At 36.7% G+C, this 20,717-nt stretch overlaps 1 protein-coding gene across 9 annotated transcripts in view; it reads right to left on the bottom strand.

Annotated features, from left to right (window-relative positions):
- Syne2 (spectrin repeat containing nuclear envelope protein 2) overlaps nt 1–20,717 on the bottom strand; it is a 332,720-nt gene that overhangs the window by 180,668 nt on the left and 131,335 nt on the right. For all 9 annotated transcript variants that reach the window (XM_071607983.1, XM_071607984.1, XM_071607982.1 and 6 more), the window contains 8 exons: nt 19,271–19,428; nt 17,695–17,842; nt 16,433–17,043; nt 13,096–13,275; nt 12,129–12,279; nt 3,199–3,357; nt 2,241–2,399; nt 162–263 (listed from right to left, as the gene is read on the bottom strand). In XM_071607983.1, coding sequence (XP_071464084.1) covers nt 162–263; nt 2,241–2,399; nt 3,199–3,357; nt 12,129–12,279; nt 13,096–13,275; nt 16,433–17,043; nt 17,695–17,842; nt 19,271–19,428 — 1,668 coding nt within the window. The remainder of the gene's footprint in view (nt 1–161; nt 264–2,240; nt 2,400–3,198; nt 3,358–12,128; nt 12,280–13,095; nt 13,276–16,432; nt 17,044–17,694; nt 17,843–19,270; nt 19,429–20,717) is intronic.

Genomic DNA, 20,717 nt, shown 5'->3' on the forward strand with positions numbered 1-20,717 from the left:
TTATCTATGCCAACTACAAAATTTGGTTGGATTTAACATAGAAATCAAATAAATAATGATCCTAATTTTATTATTAAGATTTAGAATGCTTGGTTTATGAATACTATTTAAGAGGCTTTAGAGAATCTTTAATTGAGGATTTTAAGTGGAAATTCTCTTACCTGCAATTCAAGTGGTTTTTCATTACTTTGAAGCAGAAACTGTATTTCAGTCACTCTTCTAGAAAATTCTGAAGTTTGTTGTTCATGGACTTGTAACTCTTCCTAAAACACATAATTTTAAAGGAAAATATCTTCTTATTTCATCACCAATTTTCCAGTAGCCATGATTATTACTGCTGATAGAAACTGAGAGTGCCTTTGAATTTCCTCTAATCACTTGTTTTTTGACAGAGTCCTGGGAGTCAGAAACTGAAGTGCCTCTACAGGTCAGATAATTGCTATCACTGAGTGAGTGACGCATTCTAGTTTTAAGGCAATAGAGAGAGGAAAGGCCTATGCCGCAAAACTGCATGGTCTGCCTAAAAGTATTACAAACTTCTTAGATATGTGTGTTTGGGCTGTGAATGATTTGTCCACACTTGCAGGTTTTGGCAGGTTTTGGCAGGTTTGGCCCATGGGCTGGCAGTTTATATTCCTTAACTTCAGATTTCTAAATAACCTATAGTTCAAGACAAATTTAAATGATTCTTAGAGATGATTCATTTATACTTAAGAGAATCATTGTTTTAATTCGGAACTACCATCACATCTCCAGGAAACCAAAAATCTTCACACATTTTAAAAATGGTTTCCATAAAAATGGATATATGAATTAAAAAGAGAATAAAATACAAAGAGGGATAAAATGATATTGAAGCATTTGCTTCATGCACACATACAGTTTTATATTACATAAATCCACAAAAAACCGCCAACCTTTGTTTTCTCACCCAGCAAGATGATGATTTTACATGATAAAAAACCCAATAATACATGAACAAACAAGTGGTTAGAAAGCATTCTTCTCAGAGTTAAGAGACAACATTAATTTTTTCCAAATAACAAAGTCTGAGATTACTATTAAAAAAAAACACAGCTTTTTTAAGTTCTATAAAGATACTGATTCTCATTATTCTTCTTTTTTTAAAAAATAATCTTTTTGAGGGACTGTTGAATTTAAATAAATGTTGTCTATATCAGGAGGCTCTAGATCAGGGGTTAACAAATTATAGCCTCAGAGCTGAGGGCTTCTTTGTGTAAATATTTATTGGAACCCAGCTACTTCCAAGGATTTTTTAACTGTTTATCAGTTTGACGCTATAACAGCAATGATGAGTAATAATTGCAGAGACAGAATGATCCATAAGCCTAAAATATTTACTGTATGGCCCTATAAGAAAAGATCTGCCTACCCCTGGGGTATACACTACCCTTATCTGGGGACAATAATACATTTTGTTAGAACTTCTGCAAAGAGTTCTTAACCTTTTTTTTTTTTTTAAATACTATGTACCCCTTGGGCAATTTGTGAAATCTACGGGTCCTTTGCATAATAATAATTGAAAAATAAAACATAAGGAAAATTATATAATGTTACAAATGAAAACAATTACACTGGGTTATAGTTATCAAAATATTAAAAATAATGTGTGACATATATTGCTTCATGTTTCTCTATTAATACCTTAAATGACAAGATCCAACAGTGGGCCCACTACATCCCTTGCTTTCAAACTAGTAATAAGGATACAGGTATAAACAACCAAATAATGACCCCAAATATCTGTGATTTTCTTTCTTTTTTTTAAATTTTTTTAAATCTGTGATTCTCTTGATAATGAAGTCACATATGATGCTCATCCTACCATGTATGTTGCCTATATTCATAATTGAAACAAATGCTATATTAAACTAGATGTTTATGAAAATAAAGACGCAATCTTTTGCCATCCAAGATCATTTTATCCATGAACTCCCTTGGTGTCTGTGAACCCCATGTTAACAGTATCCTCTATCACCTTCCTGGATGTCACAAAGGAATGGATAGAGTTCAGGTCCCTCTCAAGGAATAAACAAAAGAGATAAAATATTTCTTTGTGATTTTTCTGTCCTGATCCAAGAGAGCAAACTCAGTATTACAGTGTCAGATGTGTGCAAACAAAACATCTATGCACAAATAAAAAAATAAAAATTTTAAATCTGATTTTGAATAAAATTTCAACTTATAAAAAAAAATCTATATTATCTCTGTTGAATCACCTTCAGCCTTTCTCTTTCCTCTTCAGTCAGCTGTGAATTCCTTTCTCGAAGGACATTTTCAGTCCACTCATCAACGACACTTTTCAAATTAAAAAGTTTGTCCCATAAAGCCAGAGCTCGACCAAGATTTTCATAGTAGTCTTCTGTCTTCTCATTTATCTACCATAATGTAAAAGCAGAAGTAATACATGTAGTGGTGAAAAGAAGTAGGAAAACCACTGTTCCGGTCAAATACTATTTCTAAAATAAAATTTGAGTTTGAATTTATTATTACTGGAGAAATAATCTGTTTTATGATCACCAAAAATATTATTTAATCTACCATGTAGTTCTTTCTCTTAAAAAAAATGTAGTTCACTTGCTGTATCTTATATCAATTAAAAGCAATAGTCTTCCTAATGTCTAAACCACAATTTTTAAAAAAAATATGCTTTTTATTTATTTATTTTTTAATATTTATTTATTTTTTTTAGGTGTAGATGGATACAACACAATGCTTTTATTTTTATGTGGTGCTGAGGATCGAACCCGGGTCCTGCCCATGCTAGGCGAGCACTCTACTGCTGAGCCACAATCCAGCCCCACCAAATATGCTTTTTAAAAGCAAATGAAATATAATACAGATAAATCCTTAGTTTGTAATTCATAAAAAAAAGTTATTACTACTCAACCAAAAATATACAGTTAAATGTCAATATCCTGCACAAATGCATAATAGATTAGCTAGTTTATGTACATAAGTTGAGTAACTATTTTTGTACCTAGAAGATTATAGACCCACTTATTAGTAGTGCCTAACTCTGGGGTGAAATTAATTCCTGAGTTATAAACTTCATATTATTCGAACATATTTATGACAAATATAGTTTAATTTTTCAATTAGGAATACTAAAGATATTCACCCATAAGATTAATTTGTTATAAAATAGAATTTGTAGTCAATAAAATAATCACGTACATCAAGCCATCGATCCACAATAACATTAGCCTCTTTTGCAAAAGGGGGCTCTTCAAAGGTTTTCATTTTATTTAGATAAAATTGTAGATTTTTACAGATCTGGTTTATCTTGTCAACTGATTCTAAATGTTCATTAAATTCTTCTTTGACAATTTCAATCTGTAAAAAAAGATATGAAAGATATTTTTGATATATTGACATAAGTAGTAAAAAAAATCACAATTCTATTTTTGTGTTTTATAATCATAACAAAGAATAATTCTATCTCACATTGTTCTTTAAACAGTTTTTATTGTCCCATTTTCTCTACACTTTCTAGTATATAGAATCTTAATTAATTTAATGATAATCCTACACTCAAATTTCCTCCTACTCTGCATTATGAGAAAGTTATAATGGTCAAAAAAAATTCTAGCCATGAGAAATAAGATTCTGTCAAAAAAAAAAAGCATATCCATTTAAATGGATAAAATGTATGATAGTCCCTATATTTCTTCACTAAAAATTGTATCTTTAATGTCAAAGAACTTAAGTGCTTATCAGAATAAATAAACAGAATTCAAAAGCTCTAATATGAATTTTTTAATCTTCCTGAAGGTGAAATTCTTTTTTTTTTTTTTTTAAAGAGAGAGTGAGAGAGGAGAGAGAGAGAGAGAGAGAGAGAGAGAGAGAGAGAGAGAGAGAATTTTTTTTTTTAATATTTATTTTTTAGCTTTTGGCAGACACAACATCTTTGTTTGTATGTGGTGCTGAGGATCGAACCCGGGCCTCACGCATGCCAGAGGAGCGCGCTACCGCTTGAGCCACATCCCCAGTCCCTGAAGGTGAAATTCTACTTTATAAAAAAGAAAATCTCCTATATAAAGAACTCAAAAAGCTTAACACCAAAAAAATCAAATAACCAATCAGTAAATGGGCAAAGGAACTGAGCAGATACTTCACAGAAGAAGAAATACAAATGGTCAACAAATATATGAAAAAATTTTCACCATCACTAGCAATTAGAGAAATGCAAATTAAAACTACACTGAGATTTCATCTCATGTCAGTCAGAATGGCAATTATCAAGAATACAAGTAACAATAAATGTTGGCAAGGATGTGGAGAAAGAGGTGCACTCATATATTGCTGGTGGGACTACAAATTGGTGCAGCCACTCTGGAAAGCAGTATGGAAAACTTGGAATGGAACTACCTTTTGACACAGTTATCCCAGTCCTCGGCATTTACCCAAAGGACTTAAAATCAGTATACTGTAGTGACAGGGCCATAAACAATGTTCATAGCAGCTCAATTCACAATAGGTAAGCTATGGAACCAACAAAGGTGCTCTTCAATAGATGAATGGATAAAGAAAATGTGGTACATATACACAATGGAATATTACTCGGGCAAAAGAAGAATGAAATTATGGCATTTGTTGGTAAATGAATGGACATGGAGACTACCATGCTAAGTGACATAAGCCAATCCCCCCAAACCAAAGGCTGAATGTTGTCTCTGATATGTGGACGCTGACTCACAATGGAGTTCACTGGATTGAACAAGGGGACTTGGGGGAAGGAAGAGGGAGTGGGAATGTGAAAGACAGTAGAATTAATTGGACATAACTTTTCTATGTACACATATGAATACATAAATAGTGTAAATCCACATCATGTACAACCATAGAATGGGAAGTTATATCCCATGTGTGTATGATATGTCAAAATACATTCCTATTCTCATGTAAAACTAAAAAGAATAAAGTAAAAAAGAAAGAAAGAGAGAGAGAGAAAGAAATTAATTCTCCAATCACTTAAAAACTAAACAACTTAGTCTTTCTTTGGTCAGTATCCATGTGCAGTTAGTTCCAGAACCCCCAAGTGCACAACAAAATCCACAGATGCTCAAGTACCCAATATAACATGGTAGAGTATTTGCATATAATCTATGCACAGTCTCCTGTGTAAATCTGATCATCTCTAGAGTACATATACTTAAGCAGTTTTTATACTCTATAGTTTAAAAAATAATGATAAGAGAAAAAAAGATCTGTCCATGTTCAGTACCAACACAATTTTTAAAAACTACACTCTGCAGTTGGTTGGATTTGCACATGAAGAACCCATGGATATTTAGAAATACTAAATATTTCTAAATATGGGTCAAAGAGTAAGCCTCAAGGGAAAATCTTAAAATACATCAAGCAGAATGAAACTGAAAATAAAACATCAAAACGTGGGGGACGCACAGCACTGCTCAGAGGGAAGCTATAGCACTAAAAGCATGCTGAAGATATGAGGAAGAGTTTCCAATCAATGGTCTGTGCTACTGCTTCAGGAACTCAGGAAAAGGATAAAATAAACCCAGAGCAAATAAAAAGAATACAAAAAATAAAAGCAGAAACGAGTTAGGTTGAAAATAGAAGAACATTAGGGGGAAAATCAATAAAACAAAAGCTAGTTCTTAGAAAAGAGAGTAGAACTGACAAATCTCTAAAGACTGACAGGGAAAAAGAGAGAAGAAAGCAATACCAGGATGAGGAATGGAGCAAGGGATGTCACTGCAGACACCAGGCAGCAAAAGGTGACGGAGGAGTGCTACAAATAATCCACTGAATTAAGTTTGAGAACTGAGATGAAATGGAACAACACTTCGAAAAACACAAAGGACTACAACGCATCTCTTTAAATATGTAACATGAACAGCTCCATTAATATAAAGGATGTTGAATGTATGACATGAAAACTTTCAAACAGACAAACAAACAAACAAACAAACAAACAAACAAACAAAAAGCCTACAGGTCCAGACAGTTTCACTAGAGAATTCTAGCAAACAGCCAAAGAGGAATAAGCATCAATTATATATAATCTCTTCTAAAAAACACAAGAAGCAGAAACATTCCCAATATCCTTTGTGAATATGCATACATCAACAAGTAGAATTCAGCAATATATAAGAAATATTAAATACCTGGTCATTTATTCCTGAAAAACAAAAATTTATATTTACCAAAGACCCTATAGCAGCTTTATTCATAATAGATAGAAATTGAAAAGAAGCCCAATGTCCTTCAGTGAGTGTTGTACATGTATACCAAACAGCACCATAGCCAGAAAAATGAACACCATCAGTCTAGCAAGAATCTCAATCAATCTCCATGAGTTATGCTGAGCGAATACCTAATCCCAAAAGGTGACATGCCAGACGATTCTATTTATAGAACATTTTTGAAATGACAATATTATATAGATATATAAAGAATATATAACCAGTTGTCAGGAGTTAAGTAAGGTGTGGGAGCCAGAGGAAAGTGAATGGGGCCATACAATGGTAGTAAGAGGCATCCAGTAATAATGTAGACGTTCCTTATCGTGACTGCATCAGTGTCAATATCCTGATTGTGACATTGTATTTATAGTTTTACAAGATTTTACCACTGAAGAAACTCAGTGAAGGGTAAACAAGATCTCTTTTGATTGTTTCTTACAACTACATGTAAATCTATAATCATCTCAAAATTAAAACTTGAATTTAGGGACTGAGTGTGTAGCTCAGTGGTAGAGCATTTGCCTAGTATGCACAAGGCCCTGGTTATGAACCCCTGCACAACACACACACACACACACACACACACACACGCACGCGCGCGCACACACGTTTAATTTTTAAAAAGTTGAAATTAAGTAAAATCTTTAAAATGGAAAAATAAGAAACTGCAGGTATAGCTTAGTGATGGAGTGTTTGCCGAGCATTTGTAAGACTCTGCATTCTATCCCCAGTAACACACACACAAATACATACACACACACACACAAATAAAATGCAAAGTTCTTCGCACGTAGAATTTGTTACACTGGCACAATAACCACTGGGTGAAGAGGAAAGAAAGGGCAGGAGAGGTACTTTGAGCTATAACGGGACCTGTGGGTTTTGCTCTACTATAAATAAAAGGCATAAAGTAATGAGAAGTAGGCCCACTCTGACATTTCTCCAACGTTAATAGTGCCCTGGCATTTTCAGCCTTTCTGTTCTTGCTTTTGCTCTTTTGTCTTTAACTAAAGACAGTGGAAATGTGGCACCATATCCTAGATAAACATCCAGGTTTCTATGGTTTTGAAGGACAAAAGTTCCCAGCAGTATCCAGTTACTGGTACAAAGCATCATGAAAATACTGTGATTGACAGTTTGTGAAGACAATTCCCAAGTCACCACCAAATTAACTGAAAGTTATATTAATAACCAGCACTAAAATTTCCTTCTCACAGACAGTTTTAAAATCTGAGAAAAGGGGCTGGTGATATAGCTCAATTGGTAGAGTGCTTGCCTCGCATGCACAGGCCCTGGGTTTGATCTCCAACCCCACACACACACACACAAAAATCACCATTGTACTAAAATTTCTGTATTTTCCATATAAAATAACTTTTCAGCAAATATATAAGATACCCTTATATTAAGACACAAGATACAGAATTTTCAATAAAACAAGAAAGTCCTGGACTATGACACATTTCTTAAGGGTTGATTAGTTATTTTATTAATTTTAAAAAAAATTTTTAATATATATATTTTTTTTAGTTTTTCGGCAGACACAACATCTTTGTTTGTATGTGGTGCTGAGGATCGAACCCGGGCCGCAACGCACGCCAGGCAAGCGCGCTACCGCTTGAGCCACATCCCCAGCCCTATTAATTTTATTATTTTATATACATATGTGTGTGTGTGTGTGTGTGTGTATGGGGGGGCAATGCTGGAGCCTCACATGAGCTAGGCAAGTGCTGTATCACTGAACTACACTCCCAGCCCTTATTAATTTTTAAAATACCTTTTGTAATCAAGTCTTTCCAGTTAAATAAAGAGGTCAGGCAAAGCAAAGTTAACCAATTTTAACTTCTGTTATATATTAATTTCAAATATACTTTCAAATCATGCAATTCTATACAGTGTTTGAAACATGACACTGTGATCAGCTCTTCCTGGGTAATAATAAGGATTTTGCCTGTTATTAGCATGTGGTCTTGGGAAAGTTCCTATACTCTTATCCTCAATTTCTTTCTTCTTACACAAGCAAATTGCCAGTATGACTGTACAAATTCCAAAACAGAAATTAGACCATTCTTATCAATAAGTACAATCTGTGTTTAGGGGTGAGTTCTTTTTTCTGCTTCATGTTGCTTCCTTACTGTTCAACAGACCAGATGAGTAACAGCCCCATGGGATCAGTATTTAGCACCTATCTTCTCTCCTACTCACAGAGGCAGAAGGACCCAGCATACAATGGCCAAGCCATCAACACTAAAAGTTATCATTATCACCACCATCGTCACTATTAGTATCATTTTAGTAGTAGTAGCAATTACTTAAAACCTCAAGCCCACAAGATAATCCTATTCAATCTCAATTTATATGGCTTCAGGGTTTTGGGCTTCTGAGGCAAGTAATAAATGGAGAGAAGAGGAGATGAACACGGTGAAGAATGGTGAGAAACACAGAAATGAGTGATTTGATAAAGTGCAGCAATGAACATCTTCCATATTAAGAGCTTTCCACATTTAAGATTATATCCTTATGATCTATTCCTACAAGCAAAATATTTGATCAAATGGTAGAAAGCTTTTCAAAGATCTTAAATAATATTGTCAAAGAGTTTCCTAAAAGAGCCATATAATACACTCTTTCACCAACAATGTAAAGATTGTTTTACTGACTATCAAAAAAGCTCAATTAATATGAAAGTAAAAAAAAAGAGATATTGTCAACTAGTTTGGATGTCCTTTTGATTCTTATTTTAATTAACAATCTGAATTTACTAAGTATATACAAACAACCATTAGGATCACAGGGGTTTTCTCACCAATTTCTATCAGTTCTGTACAGATTACTGCAAACCTTATGCTATCGTACTTATTGAAAATATTTTTCACTCTACAGAATTATATAAAATAGTTCAAAAAATTTAAAATTTAGTATAATAATAATTTCTGTATATGGGGCATGTTTATGTGAACTACTATTGCTCAATAGTATAAATACTATATATAGGAATCATTTTATAAAAGCCCATATTCTTTGATTTATTCATGGTTAAAATTATTGTTGAAATGAGAAGGCACAAAGTCTTCATGTTATTTAATAAGGAACCATAGGGAGCTGGGGGTGTATCTCAGTGATAAGATTTAGAAAGCATGAGGCCCTATGTTCAATCCCCAGCACTGGTGGGGAGCGGGGGAAAAGCCATAATATGCTCTTGTCACAGTGATTCCTCATCACAAGTGGCAAAGAACTGATAAGCCATTCCTTTTTCCTCAATACAAAGAAAATAAAAAGGTCAGCAAATATTAAAATGCCAGTTTCCATATTTTTAAGTTAAATATTCTATATCCTATAACCATAAAGTTGGGTTTCTGTCTAAACCTGTTTAATCCAAAAATAAACGAATAAATAAACTTTTGTAATATTCAAGGATTTAATAGCTATCTTGCAAGAACTGTAGACTTATAACCATGAGACAATATATGTAACAAGTTTGTTATGAGAAATGACATGTTGCATGTAGTGAATTTTTTTTTTATAAAATCTGAAAAAAATGAGCCTACAGGGGAGGGGGGTTGGGAGTAAAGTGAAGGGGAGAAGCCAGCCCACTTGTGCCATAGAATTTCAAAAAAGGCTTGAAATTACCTCAAGGTACCCAGGAAGGCAAGTACAAAAGTCACAAACAGGAAAAGAGGATGATATTTTTTTTTTTTAAGAGAAACACTTGACCCTCAGTGCCCTTCTCCTGTACCCTGGCAGAAGATGGAGGTTGACTTTCTGGAGAGGCTCTGGACTTAAGGCTGCCAAGTACAGCTAAGGATAGGGGTGGGCTCCTGTTGTAGCAGTCACAGAGAAGCTAGTGAAGCAGAAGGGTCAGAACTGGCCACTAGGGAGACTCACCCAGAGAGTGGCCAATGCCTAGAGGTGATGGGAGGAAGTTTTATCCATTGGAAGTTTCATCATCCAGAAAGGACAGTTTATAGTTACAGGTTTACGCAGGTATGAGGTCATGGAAAGAGGGTTTGGGCACCTTAGAAGAGCTGCAGATCGGCCTCACACAGGGTGGGCCTGGTGGCTAATGCTCATCAAGACACTGTTTAATTACCAGGCTCTGAACCTAGGTGCCTGTGCTAGGTGCTCAGCAGGCCAGGAAAGGGCTGCTTTCTTCTGGCAACAGGGTCACTTAGCAGGGCTAAGGCAGGGCTCCAGGACTGAGGAAGAGTCACATAAACAAAGAAAAGTGGCAAGTCAAGAGGGACTAGGTATCTGGTCATGTACAAGGCAGGGACACAGGGTCTGTTGAATTAGGCAGAGACCTTGACCCTGAAACAAGAGGACAAGGTGGGAAATTGGTGTTGGGGACACAGAAGAAGGGTGGTTACATGAACTGGGACACAAGCTGGAGGGCATCTTAGAAGGCTGAACATGATTCTCTGAGAACAAAGAAACCAGAGTTCCTTAAATCCACTAAAATGAGGAGAGGATCCTCCTAGTTCCCACGACCAGGAAAAAACCCAAAGCTGCTTACACTGGATGGAACCAGACAGGCTGCATCTGAGCAATTCTAACCCTCTGCTCATGATCTTGGTGGCCTTCTTGGAGGAAGTCTGATAGGAAGACAGTTACACAGTCACCTCTTTTACAGTTGGTCTTCAAACAGGGCCCCTCCTGATGAGCAAGCTCTATGAAACTGAGTCCGAGAAGGGGCACCCCCCAATGAGGGCTATTCCTGACACTCTGGGTGGCACTTTGAGCTTGTTGGCTTATAGTTCTAGGTAAAGACCACTCTGCCTGTAAAAATCTGGTCCATTTAAGCTTCAAATGAGTTGCTCTTGGTGACCAGAAAGTTTAATGAAATTGCTTTCTAACACCCAGGTATATCAGGCTGACTATGTATCACACATGCTTGTGAGCCTTGACCGCACTTTAACTTAAAACTCATAAATCTGGTGGAGGGGCTGGGTTGTGGCTCAGCGGTAGAGTGTTCGGTCTAGCACGTGCAAGGCCCTGGGTTCGATACTCAGCACCACATAAAAATAAAACAAAGGTATTGTGTCCATCTACAACTAAAATATTTTTAAAAATCTGGTGGAAAAAAACCGACTTTTTGATGTAAGGTAATGTAGTATAGTATGGTGTATTCTTTTCTAACTATTCCGTTCTTCTGCTACACTAATTGATGACTACTATACGTAAAATCATAGAAAATAATGACATCTAGTGTCCAAAGATGTTATTCTTTTTACCATATGAAGTTTTGATTGATGAGGCCACAGACACAGTTGCAGTTACTTGGAGATTTAGCTCACACATCTTTACAGGGAATAAGTAAGTAAAAAATATATTTTTTCCCCTGTTCACTCAGAACAGAGGGGATTTTCCTGTTACCTCTGTTCTCTCAAAACTGCAGTGAAGTCTCAGCTTCCCTTCAGGAAGTAAGTGAAAGGGCTGTTACAGCCTTACAGAGAGCAGCAGACCACAGTCCCAGTATCAAAATCCAAACACAGGTAACCCAGTACCAATGTGTGAACTGATTGTTTGTTTTTTAAAGCACTGGTGAAAAATTCAACATATTCTTAGATAGCTGGTAAAATAGAGTCACCTGTAACTTCTTTTAAATCTAGTTTCAAAAGTGACATTTATAGCTAGGCACAGTGGCACACGCCCATAATCCCAGCAGCTCAGGAAGTTAAAGCAGGAGGATTGCAAGTTCAAAGCCAGCCTCAGCAATTTAGTGAGGTCCTAAGCAACTTAGGAAGACTGTCTCCAAAAAAAAAGGGAGTTTGGGGACATGTCTCAGTGGTTAAGCATCCCTGGTACAAAAAAGAAAAAAAAGACATTTATAATACTCTCTTCCCTGACACTCCTAAGCGAATCACTAGGTAGATGTCTCTTTTGGAACAGTCTCACCTCTGCGATCCTTTTCTTCAGGTTCTCCTTTCCCATGTAGGAAGACTGCAGGGAGATGACATTCTCTTCTTTCTGAATCAAAGTTGTCAAGATACCTTTAAAATTCTGATATTGTTTTAAGAGCTCCAAAACTCTTCCACATTGATCAAGACTGAAGAGAAAAAAATGTAAGAAAAAATGTATGAAAATAACAAAACCAGTTTCTCTTTGTAAGTAAGTATCCTACTATAATGAGTAATAAGTTAAAAAATGACTTTCCCTCTCAATCCAGTTCATAACATTGTTTTACCAGTACAACTCAGGAATGATGACACATATATTAACCTGGCAAAACAGATGGTATAAAACCATCACTGTATTAGTATTGTCACAAGATCACTATGTAAAGGGTAATAAACTCCGGAGATAAATACATGATTTATAACCCTATAAAACCAGCATCTTAATTTCATCATTATTCTTGGAGATAAAAAAGTAAAGCTATACAGTTAGTTGCTTGGTATCTAGTATGGCTGATTTGTCATATGACTCTGGGAAAGTTACTTTAGTCTCTTTGGACCTCAGATCTTTCCTCTGTAAAGTCAGAGGGTGAACTAGACCAAACGCCATGAAGAGACTGTATCTTGACTCCTGTATACGTGGGTTCTGGTAGGACATGGGCGGGATCCTGAGAAGAGGGTGCAGAAAGGGCCACAGAGAGGCAGCAGAATTCAGGAGAGCCATCAGGGAGACTCAGGCATCCAGGCATTTCCCAAACCAAACCCGTCAGGCCGCATCCCCCAAGGAAAAAGAGCGGGAAGTGGCCACAGTCACAGAAGGCCACTGTTAGAAGTTGCCAGAACCACATCACAAACATGGCCCTGTGAGTTCTGTCTGCCCCTCTGTCAGGTCTACAGGGTGCGTTTTCAACATGACATTTCAAAACATTAATTGTGTACAGATGCAGAAGGGATTTCTTTTCCCTTACCATTCAGCAATGGATGTTTTTGTATTTTCCCACAAGAGCAGGGTAGTTTGGCACTGTTGAATCAGAGGTTTTTCTCTGCCATCTTTGAATTGGGGGAGAGAATCAACCATTTCTTCCAAGTGTATCTTCTCTTCTTCATACCCATCTATATCCTTCTCCAGTTTAAGTAATAATTTTTTCCTTGATGATGGATGAGAAAAAAGTTTATTAGCCAATTGTTAACCCATTGGGTTCCACACAAATATGGTTAATGGGGGCAGAGGATACACTCTCTTTCCATTTCTCCTCATGAGATCAATGCCCAAACTACATATTCCTATTACAGACTACAGGCAACTCTTTGCATTTCCAGAATACTAATTTGGTGTTTTAAATATATATACAAAATCATAAGTAGTAATATTCTTCTGTGATGAACACATATGCAAAAGGTATACTAATGCATATGAGAAAGAGTGCAGTGTGCAGGTGTGTGGGAAAGACGGCATGGTATGGCAAGAAGACATGGATGACTGAATACTGCATGGTTGATAAGAAGGGTGAGAGTGGCCAAAGACAAAGGAAAGGGTAAGGAAATCTTTCAGCTCTACTCTATGTACAAAAAAGCTCTTCCATATCAAATTGGAGACATTTAACTAAGGGTTTAAACTGTAAACTAATCCCAGAAGGATTTACTCCATTCATCTGAAGCTACTTCCTCTCCTCCAACACTCTCTTGAATCTACTCCCATAAGGCTTTCACCTCTTACTGCTCCATCAAAACTACTATGAAGAGCACCTCAAACTGGGAAATCTGAGCTCCTCAGCCCTCACCTTCCTTCTCTGGTCAGCAGCACTTTCCAGGATTGCCCACTCTCCTTGGTGAAATGCCTTCTTCAATGGCTCCCAGGACCCAGTTGGTTTTCCTCCCACTACACGGACTGCTCCGTCTCAGTATCTCCCCCAGTTCCTCCTCATTGCCCTGATCTCCTAACATGGGTGGCCTGAAGTATATACAACTTGGACCTCTTGTCTCTTCCTCAGCACCCTCATCCCATCTCATGGCTTTATTGATACATTATAAAATCCTGAAAACTCTCAAATGTTTGCTTCTAACTGCACCTTTTTCCTGACACCATCTATTTTTTAAGAGCCAAGTCGAGATTATCACTTGAATGTTGGATAAGGACTTTGAACCTATCATCTCTGAAACGGAGCACACCTGATCTTCCATTCAATACCTGATAAACATCAGTCTTTCTCATCTGTTAATGCCATTCATCTAGCTGCTCAGGTCACACCTTGGAATCATTCTGGACTCTAATCTTTCTTTTAATGACCATGTCCAAATGTATCAACAAATCTTGTGGACTCTGTCTTCAAAATATATACAAAATCTTACCCCTTTAGGACAGCTACCATCATCCCTTACTTGGATAATGTCTTCTCAACTGCTACAGTCTATTCTGAACATATCAACCAGAGAGAACCAGTTATGGTTCAAATAAAATCATTTCCCTCTGCCCAGAACGTTTCAATGCCATTTTATATCACTCAAAGAAAGAGCCAAAGTCATCACATGGCCCACAAGTCCCTACCTGAGCTAAGTCTCATCCACCCATGCCATCTCTGACCCCCTTTTCCTACCTGTTCCCCTCACTGCTGCACCTTTTCATCTCCGTGCCTCTCCTCAAACACATCTGACCTTTGTATCCACTGCTCCCTCAGCCTAGCAGGTTCTTCCTCCAGGTGGTCACATGACTTGCTTTTGCATCTCATTTGACTCAAAGATGGCCTTCTCAGTAAAGCCTTCTCCAATGATCCTAGTGAATCGCAACCTCCTTCCCCTTCCCTAGTTTTTCTCCATAGGTTTTATCACCACCAGACGTCGTAAACATCTTTCTCCTCTCAGTAGATAATAAGTTTTACAAAGGGCAAGAATTTTTTAATTTTGTTAACTGCTGCATTCCCAATACCTAAAACAGTACCTGGCACACAGTACATATTTGCTGTATTAAGAGCTACATTAACAACGTAATTTATTACTTATACATGTATGGTTTTTTATTTATACATTAATATTTATTACTAAAATCTATCATTATACTTAGAAAAATAATAACTGTGTAATAATTAGTATAATACCTTCTTATGAACTGAGGTCCCCTAGAAAAATCTCATGGGACTGAAGGCCGGGAAAATTTTCAGAGTGAAGAGCACACTTAGTTATACTGACTGATGTGGTTTGGATATGAGGTGTTCCCCAAAAGTTCATGAGTGAGCAATGCAGAAGTGTGATATGATTAGAATATGAGAGCTGTGACCTCATCATGGATTAAGCCATTTGGTGGATTAATAATTTGAAAGGATTACTATACTGCATGGTAAAAGGGAGGTCATGGCTAGAGAAAGTGGGTCCCTAGAAGGATGCCTGGGGGATTATCTATTTTGTTCCTTATTCCTCCTGCTCTCTTTCTGCTTCCTGCCTGTCATGAGCTGAGCATCCTTCTTTCCCCCTGTCCTCTGCTGTGTCGTTCCAGCATTACCTTGGGCCCAGTGCAATGGAGTCAGCTGACCTTGGACTGAGCCTCTAAAACCATGAACCCCAAATAAACTTGTCCTCCTCTAAATTGTTCTTGTCAGGTATCTGAGTCACACAGATGGAAAACTAATACGGTGACAGGTCAGCTGACGACCTCCATGACCTTGAGAAACTAGAGAGAGTGTGGGAGATTTAAAAAGAAGAGGAAAGTGCTACAGAAGGTGAGTCTTCCTAACATTTTAGCTTTCAGGACCTGGAGGACATCCTCTGAATGCCAGAATGAAAACAGCACATATGCAGAAGGCTGCAGCTACACCAGTTCTGCTCAGTCTCCACAATTAACACCAATATTAGCTTTCCTCTTAAAGGCTTCATGGCCTCCCTCTCAGTACCACCCTAATCCTATTGGGGGAAGAGGAGAAGACCAACTAGCCAAGGAAGGCATGTGCATCTTCCACCACTTCTCCCTTTCCTATCAGATGTGTGGGGTTTGCCAGTCTTCTGTCCTTAACAGAATTCCATAATAAGCACACAGAAGAGCAAGGGACTTTGAAGTAACGCAGTCCTTTACACTATATTTATTTTGCCACTCCTCTGTCCAGAAGACACACCTCAAAGAGAAGAAAATTATCTAACATTCTGTAAAGGCATTATATCAAGAAAATGAAAGCTTGCTCATACGAAAAGGACTGAAAAGAATACCGAACACTGAACAGAGAGAGCAGGATGGAATAAAAACAGAAAGAAACAGAAGTATTTGTTTCACATAACAGATATTTGAAAAGTATCACTGGATGGAAACAGCATAGCCCTTACCGATGTTTTACAGCTGGAACAGTAGGATCCTTAAGACCAATTTTACCGATCTGATTTTGCATGTCTTGAATATTTTTAAAGAGTTCCGCATTTTTGGAAGTACAAGTCTCTACTAAATTGATTTCCTCAGCAAATGCTTCCTGTGTGTCACAGATACGTGTCTCGAATAACTTCATTGTTAGGGCATCAAGAAGTTTTTTACAGGAAGTGTCTTCACCTAGGTCTGCATCTTCAAAGCTTATATCAAGCATCTTCAAACGTTCATCCAAATGCCTAGCCTTGTCTCTCATCAGACGAATTTCTCTCTTGATATTTTTCACTGTCAAAGTATTTTCTGGGGCTACTGGTGCATCTGAAGCTGAAAGGTCGGTAACAAGATCAACAGAGAGCTTAACTGTTCTTACAGAATCTATAAACTCTCCCAGAGCTTTTAGGACCTCTTCACTCATCCGCAGCTTGTGGTTCATTTCTTCAAGCTGTGTTTTGCATTTCAGTATAATATTCTGGGTTGCATGTAGATCAAGTGGGTGTAAATCCTTTAATACAATGTTGCCAGGCTCTTCTAAACTGGTACATACTTTAATCTGTTTGGCTATGGAATCTTGGATGTTCTAAAATAAAAAATTAAAAGCTAAGAAGACTGAGGCAGGAAAAAGAAAACTGCATGTCAGAAACTAATCCTAATCACATGACTAGATTGGATCTAGAAAAAATACTTCTGAGTTTAACCAAAGATGACAGTTTTATCATAAGGAAACATTTGAATTACAGTTGACCCAGCTGTTTCTTCTGCTGATACCCTTTCAGATTTTCCAAACCTCAAAAGAAAATAAGTAGACTAATCTATTGTGTCAAAGCAAGGAACTAGAGATTAAGAATTGAGATATATATATATATTACAATCTGAAAAACAAAACAAATATCTTTGATTTAAGACAGGATCTGGAATAAGTAAACTGCCAATTGATTTAAATCTGTGAGGATAGTGCAATATTTGGGAGATTCAGTCATTGAAGAAGGCATTCATAAAGGCTTATTTTGAATTCAAAGAAAATGTCCTATTATTTAGTCCATGTTACCTACCTCCAAATGTGCAAGAAATTGGAAGTTTGAGAAATAAAGAACAAGTTCAAATCATTGACTTATATTCTATCATAGCTTATTCCAAATCTATACTAGGATAAACAATTAAAAATTCATACATATCTATAAATCTCTGAAGAATTGATTATTTGATAAATATACTGTATGAAAGTATGTACCCTCAAGTTTTGATAAATTCCATCAGTGTCCACGAGATGAAATTCCTGGATGGCCACTTGACAGGGAAATAGGTCTGAGCCACACAGGAAGAGTGACTCTTTCTCCACTGGTAATAAGACCTGCAGTGCCATCTCCAAAGACTCCACTCTGGATGAAAAAATAAACCAGACATGAGGGAAAGAGCTGACAGCTATCCTATGAAAACACATTAACTCCATTATTTAACCAAGAACAGGAAATAGTTACCCTCCAAAATATAGTTAATTACATGTACAAATCATCATATGAAAACCCAAACCCACAGATCCAAAATGTAAAAAAAAAAAAAAAAAAAAAAAAAGAGTCATTTGCTATATTCAAGTATTCTTTTTTCCCCACTATGCATTCATCCATTGATTCATTCATTCCCCAAACCTTCATTTAGTAAGGGACACCAGACCTAGGTTAAGTATGCCCCATTGGCTGAGAGCAACTCCAGCTCACTTCTGCTATTTTGATATCATTATTAATGACTTCTCTGTGTCCTGATATCCAAGCATTCTAAATGGTTTAATAGATACCACACAGATGGAAATTTGTTAAACATACTACGCATTTCCTTCTCTTTGAAAATGCAAAAACTTGAATATACTTTGACTTGATGACTAAGAAAGCTCCTCATTACTTAATCATATTTATAGATGATTTATTATAAATCCATATTAAAAATATTATCCATATTAAAAATAGAGGAATATAATGATGTTCAACAAATAGGCTCTTTTGATAAAGAACTGAAATGTGACTATGGATAAATAACAGACTCTGAGCCTCAGTTGCTTCCTATGAAAAATGGGAATATGTACTGGGAACACAAATCCTATGTATATTGGATAATAAAGCACTTTCATTTTAGAAAGGAAAAAGTCACTGGGCCTCAGAGGTTATGTGACCTAGCCAAATTCATGCCCAAGGAAAAACAGTGGGAAGAGCATGGCCTTTGGAACTACAAAGACGTAAGTGCTATCTTAAGTCTCTGGCTAGTGGTATGACTTGGTTACATTATTGAACCTCTTCAAGTATGTTTCCTTATCTGTAAAATGTCAATCCTAACTGCCATAGTTTGGATCTGAAAATTTCCCCACAGGCCCATGAATTAATGCTTGATTCTCATCCTGGTGCTACTGGGAAGTGGTGGAACCTTTAGGACGACCTAGTGAAAATGAGTTTCATTAGGGGTGAGCCCTTGAGGGGATATTGAGGCCCCAACCCCTTTGTGTCTCTTGTTTCTTGGCCACCAAGAAGTAAATAGCCCTCCTCTGCCCCATACTCCTACCATGATGTACTGTGCTTCCACAGGCCCAAAGCAATAGGGCTGAGTAACCATGGACTGAAACCTTTTCCCTTCTTAAGCTAATTTATCTCGGGAATTTGTCACAGCAACAGAAAGCTTTCTGACACAACAATGCTAATCTCTCTTTTGGTTGTGATGACCAAATAAGATAACATTTTTAGCATAGTAATAGTCTTGCTTAACATTACTTTTAAAAGCTTTGGACTTATTAAATTCATGTTTAGTAGATCTCAGAATTATACCTGGTATTAAGAGACATTTGAAGCTCATTTTCTTTTTCCTTTAACCTGTCTCTCTCCTTAACTATAAGAGGCTTCTCCGTGTCATTCATGAGACTTTCTAACTCCAATGAAGTGCTTTCAAACTCTTTCCAGCAAGCATTAGTTTCATTTTTTAAGACCTAGATAAAATACATAAGTTAACTTATCAATGAAAGGTTTATAGGCACAATTATAATATTCTTACAAAATGAGATATTTACCAACAGTGGGAGCAAGCACAATGTTTCACATCAAAATGTGCCTTAAAATATTTTCCAACCAACTACAAATGAACTGTCCTGTGGGGAAGAGATATTAACTGTGCTCTCAGAAGACCCAGTCAATGAAGTGAAAGGAATAGACAATATGGATTTCAAAGGTGTCTCCCCTCCCCTAAGACAGATACACAGAACACAATTCAGAAAGACATATGTAGATGTAATAACAGATATGCTATCTCCTCTAGCTACTAAATCTCTGTTACCTTCTAAACTGGAAGAAAATTGGAATTAACCACAAATGTTTCTGCACACATAAGTGAATAAAATTAACTTATGGTTTATGATTAAACATTTATAAGTCTACACTATTCTTGTTTGCTCTCTCAGTTCTTCCTCACCAACAAAGGCAATACTTAAGAATCCTACTGAGGGACCAACAAAGTGACTGAGAGCTGGCATAATAAGAGGAAGAGAACTAGAAAATGGAGGTCAACCTTGTAGGGCCCACCTGTGAACCTTTCTTCACCTGTTGCAGGGGTTCCACCAGCTGGTGTACAAGATTACACTACAATACACAGATAATCTCCAAAATAATTAAGATATTTATTTGCAGGGGTTACAATTTGTGTGAATACCTCTAACAGACTGTGTTTTCTGCCACATCTGAGCCAACTGCGACACCTTCTCTGAAGCCTTTCTAGGAATATGATTCATAAATTAAAGTGAAAATTCCCTCCACTGCCTGTCCCTCACTGCACAACATCCCACAGTCAACAATTGGTTTACACTGCAGCAATTTTAGACAATGTGACAATTTGGTTGAGAAGATGAACAACTTAAATGAATATTTAGTTGCTAGTTCACTAATTTTGGAACAGCACGTAAGTAGGTTGAAATTGCCCTTAAACACACTGTTTTTGACCAATTCATTGAAAGCTCCAACTACAGTCAAAAATTTTATGAGCCATAATATCTGGAGTATAAGATTAAAGCAGAAGCAATAAATCAAGACCCTGAACAAAGTCTTTCCTAATATAATTCCTGAAAACAAATCATTTTACAGAATAGGGTGACATTGAAAATGCAATCCAACAAACAGGTCTTTGGAAACACCTTGCTTATGTGACCTCAACAAAAATAGTACCATCCATACTCATGGTGGTATTGTTTGTATTAAAAGACATAACCAGAGAAATCATATTTGTGGG

This window comes from Marmota flaviventris, chromosome 2 (genome assembly GCF_047511675.1).
Source record: "Marmota flaviventris isolate mMarFla1 chromosome 2, mMarFla1.hap1, whole genome shotgun sequence".
Classification (NCBI taxonomy): Eukaryota; Metazoa; Chordata; class Mammalia; order Rodentia; family Sciuridae; genus Marmota; species Marmota flaviventris.